The sequence below is a fragment of the Uloborus diversus genome, chromosome 5 (assembly GCF_026930045.1).
Source record: "Uloborus diversus isolate 005 chromosome 5, Udiv.v.3.1, whole genome shotgun sequence".
In the NCBI taxonomy this organism is placed as follows: domain Eukaryota; kingdom Metazoa; phylum Arthropoda; class Arachnida; order Araneae; family Uloboridae; genus Uloborus; species Uloborus diversus.
The window spans coordinates 179,222,932-179,247,802 of record NC_072735.1 but is presented as its reverse complement, the minus strand read 5'-3'; the positions used below and the strand labels follow the sequence as shown (position 1 = coordinate 179,247,802).

The 24,871-nt window shown below is 30.7% G+C and overlaps 1 protein-coding gene across 1 annotated transcript in view; it reads right to left on the bottom strand.

Moving 5' to 3' along the window:
• Positions 1-16,766: 16,766 nt before the first annotated feature.
• Positions 16,767-24,871, bottom strand: part of LOC129222656 (uncharacterized) — a 28,775-nt gene continuing 20,670 nt past the window's right edge. Inside the window, exons 6-8 of the mRNA XM_054857185.1 lie at positions 23,795-23,877; positions 23,609-23,698; positions 16,767-16,899 (exon numbers count right to left, since the gene is read on the bottom strand). Coding sequence (XP_054713160.1) covers positions 16,885-16,899; positions 23,609-23,698; positions 23,795-23,877 — 188 coding nt within the window. The 3' untranslated portion in view covers positions 16,767-16,884. The remainder of the gene's footprint in view (positions 16,900-23,608; positions 23,699-23,794; positions 23,878-24,871) is intronic.

The following is a 24,871-nucleotide window of genomic DNA, read 5'->3' as shown; positions in this document are numbered from 1 at the left end:
ATATGCATTTGAAAATATGCAAATAAGTAAACAAAACAAGTATACTTTTGAATCAGAAGATTGATTCATTACTAAATGGTTTTTTCAAAACAGATCTGATTTAGAAACATAAAAAACTAAACTATGGCTTTACTTTAAAGAATCAAAATACTGTCAAGTAACGTGGATGATTAAATGCACTGTTGACACTAAAAGGCAACTTTTGAAGCAAATTTATTGGAACTTAGTGATGACTCATTCAACCTTTGTCCCATTCAATATCATTCTGCCTGTTTATAAATAAAATATCTGACATTTAAGCATCATCCTATTCGTTTCACTGCATTTTTACTTTACTTATATTTATATGATAAAGTCGAGAATAGTTTGGTTTTTTAGGTGTACACTTATATTTTTCCCATTACGAGTAAGTGCTTCAATGAGGCTGTGGCATTCATGTAGACGTTTTGCTAATGCTCATTTCCAAACATTATCAAGTTTGAGATTAAATAGTGTTATTCTTTTCGAGTAACGAGGTCATGAAAATTTTCATTGAAGTCATGAAAAAGTCTTGGAAAGGTCATGGAATTTTTTCATCCAAATAGAGTATGAACCCTGTTTACTGTTCAACACAAAGGTATTTATTTATCTAACCCTTGGATGTTCTGTTACATGTCTATACTAAAATATCGGATGAGTAATGATTTTATAAGTAAGTTCATTGGCAGCTTACTCTTACGTACCACATGCAACGAGCATAAACAAACAGTTCGTAAACATTCAACTTGGTTACAGTTTTCTAAAAATAAATTAAAAATACTTGCTAAAATCTCAACATACAGGGCCCAATACAGATTGATTTTACTACCGCTTTTCGGTACTTTCACAAAAATCTTATTTTAAAATCGGTACTTTCACAAAAATCAAGTTATAAAACCAGCAGCTTCACAAAACTAACTTTGAAAATCGACACATTCTAGAAGCAATATTAAAAAAAACGAAAGTTTCACAAAAACCTGTGTTTTAAAATAGAAAACATGTTTTTCTGTTTAAAACATAGTTTACTCATAAAATAAAACGCTAAGATAATTTATATGAACGATCGCTTAGGTAACAGCTTTTTCATAGTATTAAACTCAAATTTCACTGTTTTTCGCCAAATTGCTTTTAAGCAATCTTTTAGCATCAGTTTTAGGGGATGGTGTTTTCCTGAATTGTACACAGTACAAAGCTTTTTGAACTGAGATACAATGATATTTTCCCTATCTCTTAGGTCCCCCCCCCCCCCCAAAAAAAAAAAAAGAAGTTCGAAATATTAGTTAATGACATTTGCACTTTTCAAACTAACATTTAAATTGCTCTAATTTTCTGAGACAAAAATTAGAATGTGCCTATAAAGATCACAAAATCAATGCTGATAAAAAAAAAAAAAAAAACTTTCACAAAAATATGCAATACTTTCACAAAAATAGGTAGTGGGAAAAAAATCCTGGATTTGCCTCTGACATGTGTCCCACAAAAAGAATGATCCAAACATCATAATTTAAAAAGAAAAGAAAAATTGGGTGTTTTCCAACATAGACACACTTGACTCCATGAACCTACGTTCACCCTCCTGACCCTATTTATGTTTCATTAAAACAGGAGCATTAGTTATTCCATAGTATTTTGAATTATGTCATTTAACAATGATTCATTTTATTTTATTTAAATTTTGGCAGAATAAATATGTTATTATTTTTATGTTAGGCTAATAGATATTAATTTGCTCAGTTTTAGAAGCAAATTGAAGCTTTGAATATAATAGCTGAATTAATGTTGTAATGTAAAATTGCAGTTATTGAAGGTAAATTTATGGTTTTCTGCTTAGAAATGGCACTAATTTGTTTGTACTTTTATATTTTCTCTTTCTTTTTCTGGCTTTGTAAAGGCAGATTCTTTTGTTGCTTTTTTTAAACTTACTATTTTCATTTATGTTATTGACATTCCTTGCCATATTGTTTCTAAATTTGACATATTTGTCAAATTTGATGATGCTCAAGCTGATTTAACTTTCACACCAGCTGTTCAATATGACTAAACTTTTATCATTGCCCTTCAGCCCACATTTTTGGTTTCTCATAGTTTAATTAACATACCATCATGTTACCGATCTTTACCCGTTGGCTGAGATTAAGTCATAACTATCAATAAAATTAAAATCATTTACCTCATATAATGTGTTAAGTGTGTGTGTGTAACCTGAGCTTTTAAAATTTAATGTAAACTTTTCTGCATATCCTTGAAAAATCCAAAACTTATGCATTGTCGAAAATTGTCTAACAAATTCTCAATGATCACAATTTTATGGTTCAAGAAATTTTGCTTATGCTCCCATGGATAAGCATAAATGTTATGACTTGTTCTTAGTCCTGTTATTTTCAGTTATTCATTTGCAGGTTTATTTTTTGTACTGGTGGTCTTACAGGTGCGTTGATAAAAAATACACTCTCAACCATTAGTTATGTACTTTTTAATTGATATGGTTGTAATCAGTCTTTCCTCTGTTTTTAAAAGGCTGTTTTCAAGAATTGTACAGTGCGTCTCCACTAAACTATTCAATTTGTTTCATCCATTCGATCTTTTTGTTCAAATTAAAAAAGCCTGCAAGTAAATAGGAGTCTAAGATTTGAAACACGATACAATAAACCAAAGTAATGCATTTAAAAAACAAAATATGTGCAACTACTTTTATATATTAAAAAATATTTATAATTTTGGGTTTAAAAAATTTTTCTTCATAATGTACTTTTGTAGTAGCAAAAAAATAATTTTTAGCATCCCTCAATTCATCCTAATATCAATAAGTTAACCTAGAGCATTTCAAGCAAAAAATCGAAACTTTTAGACAATTTCCAAATAGTAAGCCTGTATCGTTTGTCATATTGAACTCATCAAGCTGGGCTAGTCAATTTTCTATGCGTTTTTTTTTTTTTTTAATGTATATTGTCCCTCATCAGCCAGCATGCCAGGATATTCGGATTATCTGGCATGCTTCAAAATTCAAAATTTTACAAAAAAAAAAAAAAGTAGACTGAAAAAATTTGTGTTTTTAGTCATGAATACAAAGAAGCGAGATAAAATTAGTGTATGTTTGCAATAAATTTAGGTTATTCGTTATTGTTTTAGTTGATTATGCAAGGCTAATTTTTTTTATTCATTGAGTAGTATAGTTAATCTTTTTTGTGATAGTAAAATACTTTTATTTGAAGACTAAATGTTTGTTTCATTTCAATCTATCTTTTAGATATCCTTATCAAAATACAAGAATCAAACATAATATTTTGACTCAAACTGTTTATTAATATCATTAAAATGATACATATTGTCGCCTCAGAGCTATAGTAAGATATCTTGGTGTTATTTCTGGGATTAGATATCTAACTGTTGCTCTGAGGCGATGATATGTACATTGTTTTTTATGTTAATCATATATTTATTATATTAAGTATATTTTTCTAACCTCATTTTTTCAAACACATCAGAAAGGTCCGTGCAAGAGTTATTGAAAAATCTCGTGCATCCTCAAATTTTGCAGCATGCCGGCTGATGAGAGACGGAACAAAGTTTAATTTAGTGCACCTCAGGATTGTTGGCATTCGTCCTTGAACGAGTCCACTTCAAGATCAGTTAAAAACAAACGAATGGTTAGCCATAATCAAGATTTAACAGAACAAGTTTTTTTAAGTGAAGGGTTGGTATTTGTTGACAATGAAAAATAAATTTTAACTGCCAACTGACGCGAAACCCAGAATAAGTTCACTGTAAAAATTGCAATTTTTTTAATTGCACTTACTACCCTCCTCGTTTCCTGCAAATTTTGGTGTTTTTGACTCTTCTGCTGTATGCCAACAATGCTGAGGTGCACAAAATTAGTATATCTTTGTTAATGTTGCTTAATAAATGGCCTTTGGTTATGTTGCTGCTAAAACTTTTAATGCTCGAACATTTGAAAAACTCGGTATCTGAATGCAGGTATTTCAAATGTTCAATGCTCTACTGTTATAGTATTTTATTGCACATGTGCACAGAATTTTTATTTCGATGCCTATTTATTACATGCCATTGAATAGTCTGAAAGAAGGCCTTTACATGATTGCATGCAGTTTTATGTATGTATTCAATCATAGTTTTTATTGAATGTTTTACTTTTGTTTAGTTACTACGAAACATTTCTTATTTTTGTTAAATATGGTGTATATGTTTTGTGTTTGTTGAAATATATTTATGAATTTGTGGAAACATGAATCATACTGTTATTTTTGTATTGTTTTTTTTTCCCTTGCATTATTTATATCATGTAAAATGCTTGATATTAATTCGGATAAGGGTTCTCGTAAAAAAAGTTTTGAATGCTTTTTTGCCAAGACAGGATGAATTTTTGTTGTCTCATTTCTATGCTACATGTCCTCGTTTCCACAGAAAATGTTAATTTTGTCCTGCTCGTAACACTTTATACATTTCATTAGAAATAATTTAAAAAGGTAATGAACAAAATTATGTTGCTTAAGAAAGCATGAACGTATGTGACTTATTAAGCAAAACATTTCGTCAGTGCCCTTTAAAATTACTTCTTTTTTTTGAAATACAGGCGTCATGTGTAGGACAAAATGGCCATTTTCAGTGGAATGGCCACATAGTTATTTTTTCGGTGATTTAAATTATTATTTCTCAACAAATGAGAGATGTTTCCTTTACATTGGAGACTAAGCTTTCAAAACCTACAATTTCTTTTGCCTTTGCTTTATTAATAGAGCCAAAAAAAAAAAAAAAGAAATGCATGCAGGAAACTACAAGAGGTTGACTTAGGATGTCTTGCATGTGACGTATGCAAATGAATTAAATTTTAAGTAACAAAGTTGTTTAATAAAAATAGTACTGTGTCAGGATATTCTTTGTATCAAATGTAAAAATAAAAAAAATGTGATTAATCCTGTTCATTTGATATATTAAGATCTACGACAAAACGTTAGTGAAATTATGGAGTCGGATTGTCCGGCATGTGGCAGTTTAATGGCCCAGATATATACTTCGAAGTGCAGAAATGGTCATAACAAGATAACAGAGTTCAGATATTGAATTTAAGAAGCAAAAAAAAAAAAGAAAAAAAAAACATATGAAATCTAATTTTGAGACATGAAACACAGCATACTACATTACACTTTTCTTCCCTTGCATCTTTTTAAAGGCTGAATAGCTGCTTAATAAATTTGATTTTAGGTTTTTATATATCATAGTGTATATGATATATTTTTTGCTACATTAATTGCCATAATTGGTGTTCTGATAAGGCGATATGTCCCTTTCTCATTTTTACCTTGGTCTTTTAGAATCTTGAACTTGAATATTTCCTTAAATTTTTGTCATATAAAAAGTAACTCTAGTTTTTTTTTTTTTTTTTTTTTTTTTTTTTGTCTGTCTCCAGATCTTGTTCTAACCATTTTTGCAATTGGAAGTATAATTTTTCTACAGTATATTGAAAACTTATGTCTAATCATATTAGTTTTTGTACAATAAAATCTTATAATCACTGAAAGACTAACTTCAAAGACAACCTTGTACATGTAATTTTTCTTTTCTAATTACAAATGAACAATTGCATGAAAAATTAAGAATATAATATGATAAATTTAGAAACCTTTATGCCTCCAAAAGCAGTTTTGATCTGTAACTCTTCACATAATATGTTGTGTTTGCAGGATCAAAAATCAAATAAATTGAAATTGTGCAAACTTAGTTCCCATTAATATCATTACCATAGACTTATTTTTAAACATATGAAGAAATATTAATTTCTAGCATGTTTTATTGTTGTTTACATGTGGATGGATGGATACCTATGCATGAATGGTTTTAAATTTTATTACATATAGCAAAATTTGTGAGGTTTCAAAAGTCATATTTTTGTAGACTGGGAAAAAAAAATGTCTCAATATTTTATGAACTGATGTTAAAATAAACTCATTATGTTTAAATACTGTACAGAAATACGTTGCAAGTTTATCTTAAAACTTGTGTTCAAGACATCTTTTCTTTAGTAGCTTAAATAATAAAAACTAAAATGATACAGTAAAACCTGTCTACGACACCGTTGGGACCTAAAAAATTATCGTAATAGACAGGTTATCGTTATAGAGAGTTTGATTATTCATGCTGGCAATTTGCTTGGGACCAAGGAAAATATCGTTATGGACAGGTTTATTGTTATAGACAGTATCGTCATACACAGGTTTCACTGTAAAAGTAAAAATTACAAGGGAAAATAAGCATTATTACCATCAGCTTTATTTTGCCAACTGGTGAGAAATGAATTAAGTCCTAGAAATAACAAATTATGAAAATTCTCAGGTTAGAAGATGTCAATTGTTCTCAGAAAAAAAAAGAATCAAGTCGCATATAGTAGTTTATTCAAAGAGCAAACAAATAAATGGACAACACGTTTCAGTTGCCTTTGAAAAATTAGTGCTAAATCTTTATGTATTTTTTTTTACCCAATTTTATTATTTTTTCAGTGTTCACTTTATTATTTTTATTAAGGTAGTTTGTTTAAAAACTTGTACTGAAAAAGCTTCAAAATGAGACTAAGTTAAATTTTTGTATGCATTTTACTTAGTTTAAAAACTTCTGAAAAATGCCTGGTGTTAATGTTATCAAAAAGCCAAAATAGTCACTTATCCAGTTTAGGCTCTAAGATACATATTTATTAAAATATTTTAATTCAACATGCTTTAACCTCATACCTTGTGGCTTTTTATATAAAATGCTTTACATATTAAGGTTTAGTATAAGAAATTCATTTTGGTTATTATGGAAATGAATTTAGTACACTTCTCCCCACCTTGGTTCCATCTAATCCAGAGATGTGAAGTCCTTCATTTTCGAGATTTAAAGCCTTAGATAAAGATTTAAAATTATTTCTCATCTTAATATGAGCTAACTGAACATTAATACTTGTTATAGGTATTGCATCAGATAAAAATTATGTTTTAATGTAAGTTTGGTATGATTAATGACTTGTTTTGAAAAAAAAGTCTTTAGGAAACAAAATTTTGCTTAAACATGCAAATTAAAAAAAAAAAAAAAAAAAAAAAAAAAAAAAACAGCATCCCTTTCTTGGCAGTTCATGCACATTTTGTCCTTTCCCACATTAAAAGCTCATAACAAATAAATAACAATATTGACAAAATCAACAAAACAAAAGGAAATTGTTTAGGAAAACTTTCCTCTTTCATAAATGTATAGCTCTGCAATCAAGAACATTCCTATTAAGAATTTTTGTTTTTTATTACAATAAAATTCATTCTTTGAAAAACAGGTTTTGAATTTAAAGTAATGAGCATAATTTTGTCAGTTATATACCTTACAACAACTGTACATATTCATTGCTTAATTATATTGCTCTTTTTTCCTTGTTGCAAAAATGTTGAATTAAGCTTGTTAAGTATCACTCCCAAACTCGATCCTTTTAAATTGTTTGTGTAAGAAAAGTGGCATTTTTACTCTTTGCATGTGCCAACAAGTTTTTATGACTTGCTATTTTAAATGACTCAATTTAGCATTTTCTTTGAATTTTAATTGTGAAATATATGCTCTCTGATGGTGGCTTGAAGCTCAATTTTGGAAACAAAATCAGATATTTTTACTGAAGATTGAAATACAGAACAGAAAAATTAAAGTCATTAATTATGCAAAGGTTTGGGCTAAAGAATACATGAACATTTGCAATAACATAGCAAAATTTAAAATTCTAGATTAAGTGGCCTAGTGTAATAATTTTTAAAAAATGCTTTAAACACTTGTTTTAAACTTGGGAGCTTGGCCGCAGATTTTTCTTCAGCAGTCTGCGACAGAGATTAAAAATTCAAAAATAGTCCAAGGAATAATCTGACATCAGATTAATAGTAAAATCTAAATCAGCTCTGAGAAGTACTTAAAAATAAGATGCTGAACTTAAAGCCTACAAGTGCATGCTACCTGGTGGACTTGCTAAGGAATAAGTCCGACTTTTCTCTGTACCGAAATCTCAATTACTCTAAGTAATTTGTTTTCCTCAAAAGCTGTAATCACTTAAATTTGATCATAGGTTAAGTACACAAAGAATTTCTCTAATTATTTAACACTAGAAAGACGGCGTTTTGCGTATACCTAGAAAGACGAGCAGCGGTCACTTTGACCGCCATACTTAAAATAATAGAAATTTCCTCCTTTTGGGATTTTCAGCCATAGAAAAGATTTGTTTCATAATATCAAAGTTTAATTTAACAATTTAATCCTAATATAGTCTGCAAATAAGTCTCAGATAGCTTTTTTTTATTTTACGTTCGATCAAGTGAAATGCACATGCTTTACACAATTGGCATTGAGAAAGAGGAAATTTGTACAAAAAAGAGGAAATTTTCTTAGCATGTAATAACCAACAAGTACTATAATCAACCATGCATGTGTTTGATTTAAAAAATATCTTAATATCGCAAGATACCGTACATTACTATCTTTTACAGTATTTCGAAATACTTATGTTATCACGTCACCTGTATATTAGTCATTAACAGTTTTTTGTTTGGAAGTTAGAACAAATGCTCGTAGTTTTAGTTCCGCATAATTTAATTTCACACTATTTTAATCTTTTTCCTGAGGTACTTACTTATTTATATGCAGCAAAATTGATCAGTGGGGATGACTTGGCAGAAATGGAAGAAATAGGAGTTCTGTTTTTGAAATTTTCTCCTTTTTTTCGGCGTCGGACCCTTTTCACTCTTTCTTTCACTACTTTTTAAATTTTGAGCATCAGTTTTTATTAGCGAGGTTTCTTCTCATTCTAACTCAGAAGAACAATCCTTTTCTGCAAATCTAGGCTCCGAAAAATATTTGCAATACTCTCATGAAAGCAAACTATTCTCATCGCTAGAAACATATTTCTCTTCAGATAAGTCAGACTGTTCATTCAAACCATAATCTGTTTTAGATATAAATCTGCAACAGTTTCAGGAGTTAATGTTCCTATAAGTTTTGCTTGTCAACGGTTCATCTCGACATCATGAAGATAATTATGTGACTGAGCACTTCATTATCACCGAAGAAAATAAACGTCAATGCTTCAAGCAAAGCACATGTTTTGGTGCACAAAACAATTCCAGCAAACATTTTTGTAATTTACCTGTTTATATTTCCTTTTTTTTAGACCCAAAGTAATTTCACGTGTCCAGTCACATGCTTTTCAAATTTACCTTTCCCAACTTTGCCCCCTGTGCAGATAGCAGAAAACTGAAACCATGCAACCAGCAGGTGTTTCGCATTTTCCTAACAGTTCAAAGAATTAAACCTGACCAACAGATACTACTCAAGCTCAAAAGAACATTACTCACCCTGACAACTAACAATAGTCCATAGTACACACAACTGATAAGCGAAAAAAGAAGAAAACGGATGCATAAAGAAAGGTTCACTTAGCGGTCAAAATGACCGTAGTCAGTCTTTCTAGGTATAAACATTTATAGCGACTATAATAATCCTAAAAGGAAAAAAAATTACTGTTGTAAAATCTTAATAAATAGTTAGGAAAAGTCAATGAAGGAAAAAGAGTTTAAAATTAAACGCAGCAAATATGAGCATTTGAAAATCGTTTGCGGTCAAAATGACCGCTTACGTCTTTCTAGTGTTAAAAGTGATACAATTTTTTAAGTCTCAACTTTTATTTTCGAAGTAATTTTTACTCAATGTTGCTGATATAAATGATGGAATATTTCCTCATATGTAGGCCAGTCTTATTTTTTTCAGTATAATTTGTATTTAAATTGGTGCTGAAATGGGTGCGATATGAAGGCATGTAAGCTCAGAGCAGTGATAATATAGAGTGTGCTTTTGTTATGGTAAAAATTGAAAACCAGGTTCGTGTTTTTTTTTTTGCTATCACTAAAATTAAATTACTGTGCTTGAATAAATTAGGGAGGGGAACACAATCACTGAAACACTGCTTGGCTGAAAGTTCGACCACTCAGTTCCCCAAACAGTCATGTCGTCAGATTTTTTTTAATGCCGAGAAATCCTAAAGCTCACTCACTCGACTTAATCTTTGCTCTGAGCATACAAGCTAATTTATAGTTTCTCTCTCTCTTTTTTTGGTAGAAGGAAACCTGACATCCGATTAATTCGTTATCTGCTTCATGATTTTCTAGGTTAGAAATTCTCAAACTTTTCTCATTATGAGCATTCAAAAATCTTATCTCGGCAAAAAATCATTTTAAGTCTGAAGAGGACAGCTGTTTATTTTTATGATAGAAGGCATTTGAATTTTCACAAAATTATAGCATGTCCGGAATTTATTTTTAGAAAGTGAAATGCTGATTTGTGTGAGGGAACATGCTTAAATTAGTTTTTGATGATTCCTATGTGTTTTGGTGCATTGCATTTGTGTAGTTGCCATCACTTGTGATGTGTTGGGGTTGAATTTATCATTTTTTTCTATTGATTTTTTTGTATAGATTTGCAACTCTGGTGAGCAAGTCCAGTTTTAATCATTTTTTCTGGTATTTTTATTTATTATTCTGCTTTATTTATGTCGCTTAATGTATTACTGCTTTTGCTCAAATTTCCAATTTTTTATTTTTCCTTTGCAATTTTTTAAATAAATAATGATTTAGTTTTTTTATCCATTCAAATTGGGCTTTTCTTTTTCTGATTTAGCTACCTGCAGCATTCTGAACCTTAATTTTTTAGAGGAAATTTCAAATTTATTAAATGATAAAACGGTAGATAACATATGTTCATATAATGAAAATAGGCATTTAGTATTAAAAAACTGCAATAGCGTCTCCAAAATTGCTGAAGGAAATTTTGAGATTTTCACAGTTGCATCCCATTTGGGATCTCTGTGCTACCAGTATAACAGTAATCTTGCCATCTATGAGAAGTTTTAGCTCTGTTATGGCTATTCCAGGCTGATGATTCCAAACAAGGGTAAAACTTGTAACTGCTGGATGCCGCACCCAGTTGTTAATTAATATTTATTTACGTAAAATACATTAATATATTTGCCATTGTAAATGTTTTTATAGTTCCATTACACAATGCATTTCAAACTTTTTTTTTAGTCTTCAATTAAATTCTTTGTAACTGCTCAATGACCTAAAACATCAACTGGTTAATAGTATTTCATTTGTTAAGTATGAATAATTACAAATATTTGAAGTAGTTTGAGAATCTCTGACCCAATGCTTAAAATCATGTTTGATATCTTTGTGTGTTTTTGTTCACTATGCACTTAATAGTTTGTGAAGCAGAAAAGTGTACCATTTCTTGCTGCCAGAAACAGCTTATTTCCTTACATATCATGTATGTATGTGGAATTGTTATGTAACTGTTTCTATTATGTACATGTAGACACCAGTATGCTGAACTTTGTTCGAGATCCAAGCTGAAAAATTTACTTGAAAATTTTTTGAAGAATGTTTCTTTGAAGAATTTGATCCTAGGTGCTTATTATTCTCAATTTTGTTTTATTGTTGCATAAATTGTTTTTTTAAGTCCAATACTTTGTTTTCTTGTCTCTCAGTGGTCTAAATGGATACTTGGCTGAATGAGTAACCCTCTAGGAACACAAAATCCAAATTAAAATCTGCAGGTAAATATTTTGCCAAACTCATCCTTGAATTAAGTATATTCAGGAATTAGAGTGGCAAAATAATAATACAGTGAAACCTGTGTAAGTTAACCACTTGCGGTGCAGTACTTTGCTGGTCAATTTAGACAGGTGGTCAACTTATAGAGAGTAATAATGAAAACTTTTTTTTTAATTGTCATTTCTTGTCCCATGTATTCATTTTTTAACTAATTGAAATACTTCATTGTTTAACCATTACTTTAAAACAATAAGAAAAAAATGTTTTTTAAATATTTTTAGAGATTATTTACCAAAATGACGTGTAAAGTATCATACAAATTTTAAATTTCTGTAAATCAATCAAAAAAAAAAAAAAAAATTGTCTCATTGCTTTTGAAAAACTCCTTGCTTGATATTAACTATTCATAAAAATTCATAACAAGTCAAAAGTGACTCAAGTTCTTCATTTGATTTTTTCTTGTTCATTTGTAACCATGGTTATCTTCTTTTCAACAAAATAACTCCTTATTGAAGTTTGGCCCCTTTTCCTGGGACTTAACATTAGCCTAAAGTTTTGCGATAGAAACATAAAAATTCATAAGTTTTTCTAAAATGTCTGGTTGCTTATTTGAGGCATAACTGATTAATTTTTTATTACAATCTAATGCTTTTTCCAAGTGGTCAACTTACAAAGGGTTTTCTACACTGCCCCAAAACAAAGCTGGTGTATATTAGTGGTAGAGGTGGTCAAGTTACAGAGGTTTTCCTTCATTATATAAGACAGGACTAATTCCGTTCCTGACGAAAGTGGTCAACTTAGACAGGTGGTCAACTTTACAGGTTTTGCCATACTAATAAAGTTCTAACAAGATTTTTGTCACAAAATTATTTAAAAATATTTTTTTCAAAAATGCACTTGCATATTTGAATTTTAAAATCTTAGTATCTCTAGCATAAGATTTTTAAAGAAATGCTTTACTTTTGTAATTATAATGCAGCTGAACCTGTTTAACATGAAACGCTTGTTTGGAGTTGACAATCCCTTAGCAATTTATCAGGTAAAATAAAACCGGTTAACTAGAAACACACACTTAATTACAGTCAGACCTCCATATATCGAAGTAGCAAATTGCCGGAAAAAAAAAATCGATATATAGAAATTTCGATTCATAGAAACAATCTTATTTTAATATATAAAAATCTTCTGTGTGAACTTTTGTCACCATAAGGCTTTTAAACGGCTGGACCGATTTCGATCAAATTTTTTGTGCGAATTAAGTTGTGGCAAGCATGGTTTCGAAGCGAGATAGATCGAATCGGAAACGTTTTTGTTAATTAAAACATTGGATGGTCATATCTCCCAAATGATTAATATTTATTTTAACCTATTGCTGAGCGAGAACTGAAATAAATATTTAACCCGTTGCCAAAGGACAGTAAGAAAGCCAGCTCTGCTTTTTGTAATGAAATTTCCTACTGTGATATGTCAATTGAGAATAGAAAAAAACATAGAGAGAGAGAGTGAAGCCTACATTTCTTTAAAGCAACGATTTTAGGTCCCGAGATATTTTTTAAAGTAAAGTACTGGAAGGTTCACGCAAAACGTTTGTTCTGTGGTCGTAGTTGAACCATGTGACCGGATCGGTGCTTTAGGTTTTCCATACCAAATGATTAGAAAGTACAGTACCTAGCAACATTTGTTTTTCGGCTGAAATAAATCTGAGTTTTGGCACCAATTTCGAGAATACTTAAAGGATTATATAAGTAATCAGTACATTATTAAAGGAAAAGATGATAGAATTTAAAGACGAATGTTGCAGCGGGATTTTCCGTTTGTTCTAAATGGGAAGTTTTTTAAACTAAATATCTGAGGACACATTTTATCCTTTGAGTGTGGCTGAAGGAACAAACCATCAAGTACGGGAGAAAAAAGTTAATAAAACAACTACTCAGTGGGCATAAGATAAATCAAGTTGTAATAAATATATATACGCATTCTGACACCAAGCAGCTTAAAACATTTTCTTTTTTACTTATTTTTTTTCAACAAAACGGTTCAAACACTTGATAGTTTATTGAAATTTTTTAACTTTTCAATTTACAAAGTTTAAACAGAATGTCTGTCGGGTCCTCTATTTTTATCATAAAAATCTCTTAAAACATTAAAATTAAAGCTAATTTTCGTGCATGAAACCCAATTTCTAATTTATAAGAGCATTGGATTAAATGAAAGTTAATAACTGAAAAATTAACAGAAAGTACATTTTTGTGCCTTCATACATCTTCATTCTTCGGCAATTCAACTTGATCCGCAACATGAGGGGATTTTAGTTTTAACAATGTAATCGCGAGATAAGTAAAAAAAATCAATTTACTTAACTTGAATGGTTTTTACTGAAGCTAAAAAGACTAGGAATGATAATCAACAGACAAAAAAAAGAAACTTGAAACTAATTTTACAGTGTTACTGGTTACAACTAAGATTTGAAATAAACTTGAGGGAATTTATGAACTCCAGAACGGAACAACCTCCTATCTACACGCTGCTCAAACCCAAATTTCTTATGAGTTTCTTAGCAACCTTTAGTAAACTAAATTTTCTCCCCTAACCTTCATTTTTCACGAGACAAACAGTCTAAAGTGGAAAAAAAAAATCTACGAATGCCTCGAAAAAAAATCAATATATGGAGATTTTTTCGATATATAGAAACAATTTTTCTATGTAATGAACATAGAAATTTGCTGGGATTTCGATACATAGAAAATTTTGATATGTGAAGGCTCGACTGTACGTACTTTTGTTATGTTTCAACTTTTCAAGACCTTGGGTGTTTTTGCTCCTATTACTTTTAACATGTTGAGGAAAAAATGCTAATAAAGAAAATAAAAAAAAACAAGAAAGTTACTTTTAAAACTATTTAACATAAACAGTAATACTTGGAGTTATGAAAATAAATCGTTCATCTCTCAAAAAGTTGCCGATGTGCAATTTATATTCTAATCTAGCAAAATAGTGCTCCTCTTGAACCTCTTTGTAAATTGGCAACTCTGCAAACTTAGTGAAAGCTAAATTTGGTTTTCAAATAAAATAAACAATCAATTGTGATCTTCAATGGAAATGAAGTCCTGTAAAAGCGTTTTATTTTCACAAGCACATCGAGATCGTGAAGTATTTCAAATTTATAAACATAACCAACTTTCTGTTTATGTAAAAACTAGCCGCCTGCGGCGACCAGCTGGTCCGCCTTTTTACGCAATTCGCCTTTTTGCGCCAGGGTTCCCGCCTTTGGCGGCTGCTTAGACAATTTAGCGACGGTAGTAATCAATGTTTTTCTTTATATATCAATATTATCATTCGCCTTTTTACGCCAAGGTTGCCGCCATCGGTGGCTGCTTAAATAAATTTTGTGTTGAATAAAGTATTTTCTAGATCTATCTCCAGTTATGTCCTTTGGAACATTTTCAAAGGGGGGGGGAGGCACAAAGGGTTATATTCTTCATGCAAATTTTGTCGGAAAGTAACAAAAAGCACTTCCACTTTTATGTGAAAGCATTGTTTTTTCAAAGTCATGGTGTGTGTTTGTGTGTGGGGGGGGGGGGCTATTGATCCCCCGCTGAAGTTCCACTATTACTTACTGTCCATCTACTGTATCCACCTCTATATTTGTCGCATTAGAGAGAAAGAAGGGTGTTCTTTCTCTCTATCTATCTATACGATCCATGTATATCTACCTCTGATAGTAATTAACAATCCTTTTTCTATGTAAAAAAGAAAAAAAAATTGCCCACTTAATATCATCTCTCTATCTACCAAAGCTAACCACCAATCCCAACCAAAATCATGCAAAAAATCGCGGGTTTTAATAATTTACTAATAACTGCACGCAAAAAAAAGGCTCTATGTTCCCCGTAGTGTGCAAAAAGCAGCGCTTGCAAAAGATAAAAAAATCACCGCTTTTATTGAATTAAAATGCGCACAAATATTTGACCAAAAGTAAATATAGCAAAACGTCCAGAAAAAAAAAAAAAGTGGAAAAATAAAGGTATGAAATTTCTGAAAGAAAAGTAAAAAGAAAGCGAACGATTTCAGTTAGGTCACGTGATAAGGAAGTGCGGAACTCAGCCGGCAATGCTTACAGGTCGCGTCACGTTCTGCATTAAAAAAATTGTAAAAAAAAAAAACTTTTGCGTATTTTTAGAAACTTTTTTCTTCTGAAGGGGGCGGAATGTTTTTACTATTACCAACTAAAATTTTGGAATTGTGAGCTGAATACTTTTTGCAGGATGAGTTTCGAAAAGAACTAAACCCAGAAAAAAATGCAAAATAAAGGTTTTTTCAAAAATTCACAAAAAATACAAAAATTGCTCTATCTTCAAAATTTTTTTGCTCATCATATTTGAAATTAAATTTCTGACACTATAGTACAAAAAAATATTCGTCTGGTGGGATTGGTTCGGGGTCTGTGAGGTAAAAAGTGCTAAAAATCACATAAAACATTAAATAATTTTTTTTCTAATTAAAATATCAAAAATCGAAGCCCGAGGTGCACAACTTCAGCAAAAACTACACCTGTATACCAAATTTCATCTTTCTAGGCCTGACCGTTTTCCCGGGATGCGCGCCACACACACACACAAACATCTTATTTTATTATATGTATACATCGCAAATTTTTGAGCTCGCGAAATCAAATACTTTTGCGAAAAACTGTGCTTTTACAGTATTTAGCATTTCTAAAGTGATTTTTTTTCTTCTTATGAATGAATACTTTAATTGTTACTAAAACTAACAGAATTAAGATCACCTTGGTTTTAAACTAATATTACTTTGTTTTAACTGAAAAAAAAAAATTTGTTTTAATTTATTTCAGATTATAATGTTTTTGTTGGGCAATATTCTGAATTTGTCAAATTAAAAGCAAAAAACTTTTAATTTTTAACTCGGCTATTTTTTGCAATGTTTTTTCTTTTTCTTTGTTCATTGTGGGTGTGTTTTTGCTTTCGACTTTTTAAAAGTAATTGCAATGATATTTCAACCTTTCACATTAATCTGGAAGAACCTCAGAAACTCCTCCTATTTTAAGTCATTACGACTGAATCTATTGGAGAAAGGTTGACCAAGTTGTTGAAGATATAATGTAAAAATGTATGCAGTTTAATATTTACAAAAATAACACATTACAAACTACAATGATTAAAGCATAATTCTTGGAATGAAAATAAAATGCGAGAAAGTTTCAGCAGTCCGGCAGTAGAAATTCAAGCACTCATTCTAGTATGCCCTGGAGAAAGAAAAATTTATTTCAATAATTCATTATCTTCAAATTCTAATTTAAAAACATACAAATAAACAAAAACTATTCTTGTTTATTCAATACTAGTGGTACCTGCACGGCTTTGCCTGTAGTAGAAAATTAAAAGGTTTTTGGTTCGCCTCTATATTTACAAATAATGAATGATGAATTTCTCGACAAATGGATCACCCATGCTATGATGGTTTTACGTTATGATGGTTATGATGATTTCGTAATTTACTATTCCACGTTGTGATAATTAGCTTGGAAATTTTTTCTTAAAATTGGAATAGAAAAGGAACAAAATCAAATTTTCAAAAAATCGCTTTGAGGTGCACACTTTCATGCTACAAACTAACTTTGTGCCAAATTTCATGAAAATCGGCCGAATGGTCTAAGCGCTATGTGCGTCACAGAGATCCGTACAGACAGAGAGATTCTGCTTTATTATTAGTAAGGAAGTTACCTCCCATTAGCCAGGGCTAAGGCAGAAATACATAATATACATGAGTGTATTTCATAAGTGTGAGCTGGCGGTGTATTTCATATATTCTTGTTTGTTATTCAACATGAAGATGTCAAAATCATGAATTTTTAAAGCAAATACAATTTTTATTTCAAATGAAATAAAGATGGCAAAAAGGAAAGTACACTGGTTTCCTACACCTATATTTAACACTAGTGGTACCTGCACGGTTTTGCCCGTAATAGAAAAATTAAAAGGTCTTTTGGTTCGCCTGTATATTTACAAATAATGTATGGTGAATTTTCTCGCCAATTGGCTTGTACCCATGTTACGGTTCCACATTATGATAATTTCGTAATTTACTCGCCTATCTTATGATATTTTTGTTCTTAAAATTGGAATAGAAAAAGAACCACATCGAATTTTCGAAAAATCGCTTCGAGGTGCACACCCCCAGGCTACAAACTAACTTTGCGCCAAATTTCATGAAAATCGGGCCGAACGGTCTAGGCGCTATGCGCGTCACAGAGATCTAGACATCCTGACAGAGATCCAGACTTACAGCTTTATTATTAGTAAAGATTATCTGGTCCCATCTAAGACCTGCACAAATGTAACTAAAATTTTAATCAAAAGCAGAAGTTTAATTTAATGTAATAGTTATTAGTGTCTAAAATAACACAACCAACGATAGTCCAAAGGAATATTTTCCATTATATTTTGTTTATTAATATGTTTAGTTTGAAAGTTGCTGATTCAATTATTTTAATTAAAAGGAAATAGATAATTGAGAGTTCAATGTTCAAGGAAACACTCTTAAAAATTAGGTGTTGTTAACAATTCTGTAAATTTATTTTATTACATTAACAGTTAATGTTGTAAAGTAAGAACCCAAAACAGCATGGATGAATTTTAGAATACCACAGCTGCCAGTATTGAAAGACGATAATCAGGAAGACTTTGCATAAATATAATGATAAAATTTTTTGCATAAATAGATTTCTACAGGCTATCTTTTGCATTTAAGAGTTTTCAAATGCATGATTTTCCAAGATTTGTTTTTTCAACTTTCCATGACTTACGGCATGCAATGCTATCAGAAAAGCGTACAATTTTCACAAGAAATGTCAAAATTAATGCTTTGTGAAAATAAAGTTAAAACCATTATTGCACGTAAATTTCAGAAAATTCAAATTAAAGCTAAGAGCTACTATTATGAATATAAGATATTGCAACCTGATGTGATTTTCATATTCTACTCTTCCTAAACATCCTTAAGTAACTTTTCAGGCAGATTTTATTTCCTAAAATCTTTGCAAACGTAAGATAAACACTGGTGAAAATAAAGGATACTTTTTACAAGTGGCATTTATTAGTTCAAATCAGAGTGAGTGAATGCAAATAGATTAAAATTTTCGAGATGAGGTTGATGCATGCATGTTATGTCATTAGGGCCTTATTAAATTATTGCATTCTCAGTTAAAAATGAGGGAAACAAAAAGAGTTTCTATGGAAACAACAAAAATAAAAATTTCATACAGGAATGCAAAAGCAAAATGACAAGCTGAAAATTATGCTGTAAAAAAAATCAATCAATTTTAGTATAGAGAATAAAGTTTAGATTTTAAAAATTATTGGGGCAAACAAAGAGCATTTTTACAAAACTGCGACTAAATAATTAAGAGCCAAAAGCAAAATGTAATGAATAAACTAACACTTCTGTAAATTTATATATGCATTCATTTCTGCCCTATAAATTGGATGTTTGTTTTTCCATCTCATTGTAGTAAGACAGTACATACCAGAAGTAAAATATCCTTTTATACGCGTTTATACCACAAATCAGGGTTGGCAATGTTTTGGACACTACAATAAAAGCCGTGGTAAATGCAGTGATTTTACCGTCTTGTCCAAAACTACATTTTTAGAGAAACTAATTTGTGAGAAAATATCAAAAACAGAAGGAAATGTGTCAAAGTTATGTTTTATATTGAATATTTATTCAATGTGAACATTTAAGTATAAATATATATCGTCGCCTCAGAGCAACGGTAAGACATTTAAGCCAACACTAGTAAGAAAACAACAGTAAGTTATTTTACTGTTGCTTTGAGGTGACGATATGTAACTTATTTATACAGCTTATTCTAAAATAGTTACTTAGAAGAAATTCTTTAGAAATTTCAATTTGTATGCACAAGTTTTTTTAAATTCATAATAGTAACCAAATTTTTCAACATTTATGTAAGTGTGCCAGTGGAAGTGTTCAAAATATAGTGCAATCATAGACTTGAACTTGAAAAAACAAATTTGAGAGTTTTTTACAGCTTTGGGAAGATTTTCTTCTTTTGACTATGGTGCCATTTGGGATCTAAAGCTAAATTACCTCCAAATCACTTTACGAAAATGCCAATAAGTTGTTTCCAAAAATTGTTAAGTTACTATAGTTTTTGCATATTGTAGTTACAGAATGTATTATATAAAAATATGAATTTAAAAAAAAATTGCACAAGTTTTAAAATATAGGTGCATATATTTAATCCTCAATTAATTGTTTTTTAATCTATGATTTTAAAAAGAATTTTTGTTAAAACATTGTCTGTGTGCTTATATGCAGAAGCAAAAACCATTATAAAAAAAAAAAGTTTTTTTTTTTTTTTGCACAAAAATGTCACATTTAATAACATTTCTTTGAGTTATAAATGGAACTGAATTTAGTAGTCTTGGTAGTGTTGTGAATTTCATTTCATAGCTTTATCAACTTTCAAAAGAAAGTTTTTATGTGTAGAGTAATTGACAATTTTTTAAATTAAAATATCTTTTAAATGAATACTTCGAAGAAACATATTATCAAATACTCATTAATTAAAAATTTATATTTATGCATTAGGAATATTGAAGTAAATACAAACTGATTAGATTACATTTCTTTAGCTTTAGCATACTTTAATTCTATTATTTTTCAAAAATAAAGTAAAAAATAACTACGGACTTAATTTCTCTTTTTATCATATGAAAAATAAAATACTTCAGCACTCAAAAGATTAATGCACTGAGTGTATCCTTATCAAATAACTAGATTTTACTGGAAGAAAAAAAGATAATTTTGTTAAATCAGAGACATTTTCTCTAAAAAATATTTTAAAGATCATTTTTTAATTTACCGTTTAGCATTACGCATTATTGCACTGTTGTGACATAAAATTTACATTTAAAATTTTATTACTCCTTTTGAACGAAGTTTCTAGGGGAAAAATGAATTTCAGCATACAGAGATAAATGCAGAAGGGAATAAAATGCTGAACCTAATGTAAGACTAAAACTGTCAGACATGACATTTGAGCCAAAGTTATTTGTCTTACAGCCCTCTCATCACATTTTTTTTCTAAGTGGGCTGAAACTCAAATTATCACCACGAGGTTTGTTCAGTTGAGTTTTTTTTTTTTGTAATAACTTTTTAGCTGTAATTTTAAAGCTTATCGCAATGTTTGTTTGGTACTTCTATGGTTTACAATTATTATCTTTATTTCTCAAACTAAAAAACATATTTCAAGTTTTACTGTGGTGATGGGGGAGTGCTTGTAACTTATTACTTGGTGCACAAAGGGTTCGCCAATTGCTTTCAGATTTTGGAAGGGGTTTGCAGTATAAACTAGTATGTTGTGGCCATCACGAAACTTTCTTCTATATTTTTCCTTTTTCTGATCCCTTCCCATTCTTGACGAGGAAGCAATATTCCCAACAAAAACAAAATTACACATGCAAAAACTTGACCCAATGTCTGAATTATTGCAAAAGCAAAGCAAAGAGCGAAAATTGAAAGTTATTTTAAAAGCCTTGCTTGAATTAATTACAAATATTTTATTTGTTAACAAACATAAGATGGCAACAGTTAAAAATTTTAAATCATTGGGATAATATTTCCTATCATTTCCATTCAATTAAAATCACGAGAAATACGCAGACGACAATCTATTACGATTTATCTTTCTTATTGTTGCATTAATAAAAATATTTTTATTCGCAAAAAAAAAAAAACTCAACACCTCTTGGAGCGATCGGCGTCAAAATAGAACCAAAGCCTGTTTACATATGGATTCACATATATTCCAAATTTCAACCAGAACGTAGCATTACTTCTTGAGATAGGGCACTCACAATAGAAAAAAAAGAACATTCGATTGCGCTACCCCCTTTTTAGCTGTTGACACAAAAATAAAATAAGTTCTTATACCCACTAAGGGTTACTTGCCGATAAATTTTTCTTTCATTCCGTTCATTATTTCTTGAGATACACAGGGTTCATACTCTATTTGCATGAAAAAAATCCATGACTTTTCCAAGACTTTTTCATGACTTCAATGAAAATTTTCATGACCTCGTTACACGAAGAGAATAGCGCTATTAAATCTGAAACTTGGTAAGATTTGGAAATGACCATTAGCAAAACGTCTATATGAATGCCACAGCCTCATTGAAACATTTACTCGTAATGGAAAAAATATAAGTGCACACTTAAAAAACTAAACTATTCTTATTTTGTCTTCATCGTGTGAATTTAAGTAAAGTAAAAATGCAGTAAAGCGAATATGATGATGCTTAAATGTCTGATTTTTTTTAACAGGCAAAATGATATTGAATGGGACAAAGGTTGAATGAGTCATCATTAAGTTTCAAAAAATTAGCTTCAAAAGTTACTTCTTAGTGTCAACAGTGCCTTTAAGCATCCACGTAACTTGACAGTATTTTGGTTCTTTAAAGTAAAGCCACATAGTTTAGTTCTTTATGTTTCTAAACCAGATCTTTTTTGAAAAAAAAAAAAATCAGTGATGAATCAATCTTCTGATTCAAAAGTATAATTGTTTTGTTTACAAATTTGCATATTTTCAAATACATATAAATTATTAGGTTCAGAAATTCCAGAGCACGTTTAATTCCCGACATTGAACGTAGCAGTGGGTCGCATGGATTAGTTTTGCGTGCCGTATGTTGGGCACTACTGTTTTAGAGCATTAGAATTCCTTCTTTTCTGTATTCTATCGCCTGACTTAAGATCTTTATTTTCTAAAACATTCAACAAATTAAGATAAACTCTGATAAATTTAATAATAAAGTCCTTGCGAGTGATGGAATCGAACTTGCATGCAATTGAATTGCTTTTTTTTTCTTGAGTGGGCGTGGCAAAACTAAGAACGTGAAATTTTACGACTACGGAATATGAAACATAAGAAGTGTTGAAAATAACAGAAGATTCAAAATATATGATGTCCAGGCAGTAAAATCAAATCGCACAAAATTGCAAGTGGTTGCGACAGAAGTGGATGCAATGAGATTTCAAAATTCAGATTTGATTTTTGGATCGTTCAATTTTCCACTTTTAATAGCTTTTATGTTCTATTCTGTTAAATCACTCAAGATTTCTAATGCTCCTTTAGCTACTGTTCCTTTCTCTTTGTCCAGGACATTTTTCCATGACTTGAAATAAATTTCCATAACTTTCAATGAAAATATCAATTTTCCACGACTTTTCCAGGTCTGAAATTCTGTTATTTTTTTTCCATGACTTTCCAGGATTTCCATGACCCGTACGAACCCTGGATACAGCAGTCACAATTGACGACAAAAAACGTTCTATAGCTCAACCACCGTTTGAGTTATTGACACCAAAATTGAATCAGCACCTGTTCCTGTTAATACCAACATATGGACCAAATTTTGTTTGATTCCGCCAGTTACTTCCTGAGGAATAGCAAGCACGTGTAACTCGAAAAACGTCCCATTGCTCCACCCCCCTTGGAGGAATTCGCGCCAAAAACTAATGGGCACAAGTTCACATAGGGGCACATATGTGTACTAAATTTCGTTCGATTTCATGCGGTAGTTTTTGTTGTAGAGCGGCCACAAAAAACTGGTCACACACAGACGTGACACACATACATACACACATACACACACACACACAGAGACAGACAGACATTTTCCAAAAATGGTCGAAATGGACTCAGCACACCTCAAAACGTTCGAATCCGTCAAAATTCGAAATTCGAAAATTTGCACGAATCCAATACTTTCTTCTATATATTAGATATAGAAGAAAGTAAAAAGGTAGGGAAACGCTACTGTACACAAATATATTGTACATATAGAAAGCATACCATTCTGCAAACCTTGCAGATATACTCAAATGTCAGCGATAAGCTTCACGAAAAATAAAAATTAAGATTAACTCACCTTGACTATACTTGCTAGTTGGTTGGCTTCTTTCACAATGTTTTTTAGTTGGGAGTTTTCAACTTCCAGCACCTGTAGTTGATCGTGTAACTAAAAAAATAAAAATGAAAAAAGTTAATGTAGAAAAATGATGCAATTTTATTTAAACCTAGTTTTGAAATTCAAGATGTTAAGACGAGTGCTTACCGATTCATTTTCTTCCAAGGCTTTTTCCAGAGCAATTCTCCTCTGCTCAGCCAATTCCCGCCAGAAGCTGTCTGGTGGTGCAGCTGGGAAGAGAGGGAAAGTGCAGGCACGTCAAAATATTAGTAATTCATGTTTGCCAACTTTTTGATATCATCAACATCAAGGAACCTCTTACAAGGGTGACATTTCAAATACTTAAGGGAAGAGGAGATTCCCATTGGCTTTTTTTTTAGAGTACCAGATTAGGCCAGGATGTAATTACAATTATGTTTTTAAAAATATTTTTAAAAATAATTGATTTTTCTTTGATTAAATCAGATTTTTTAAAATTTAAATAAAACTTTTAAAAAATCCAAAAAAGACTTAAACTTCAGTTATTAATATTAATAATATTACAGTAATATAATTTTTAAAAAATCATATTCATCTAAATATAAATAAGAAGCCCAGTGGCTCAGTGATGACACTTCGTGCTTCCATGGCGCACACCCAGGTTTTGATTCTCAGGTTGGGCACGCCCGATTCAGCCCTTCATCCCTTCAGTGAGTCGATAAAATGGGTAACAAGTTTGCTTGGGAGCAAAACCCTATGGGCTCTGCCTTCAACTGACCACATAGTTGACAGTAGGCCAGCTCCCATGGGCTGTTGCATTACTTAGGTCAGTTTTAGTTTTTTTAAATATAATTAAACTTGAAATTTATATTTTGAAAAATTACAAATACCACATCAAACTTTTATAATGTGACAGAGTTCGTACTCAATATCAGAAATGAAATGTAGGAGTTTTGAAGGAGTACTAATGGAGTGTCATTAAATGATGTCACACTTTTGTTTTCAATATATTTGACCATCAGCACCCTTTATCACAAAGTGTCATGCTTCACCCCAAACTTCTCTTGTCACGTCATATTTTTTACAAATATATTGTTACAATAACTGTGTGATGTCACTTTTTGTCACCCTATCTCTTCCCCTTGTCACAATTTCATGAGCCCGTTAACCTCCTCAAAGCATGACATCACTTGTGAATGACCCTTTTTACAATATCATAACTGCAATTAACTAAACAATTGTTTT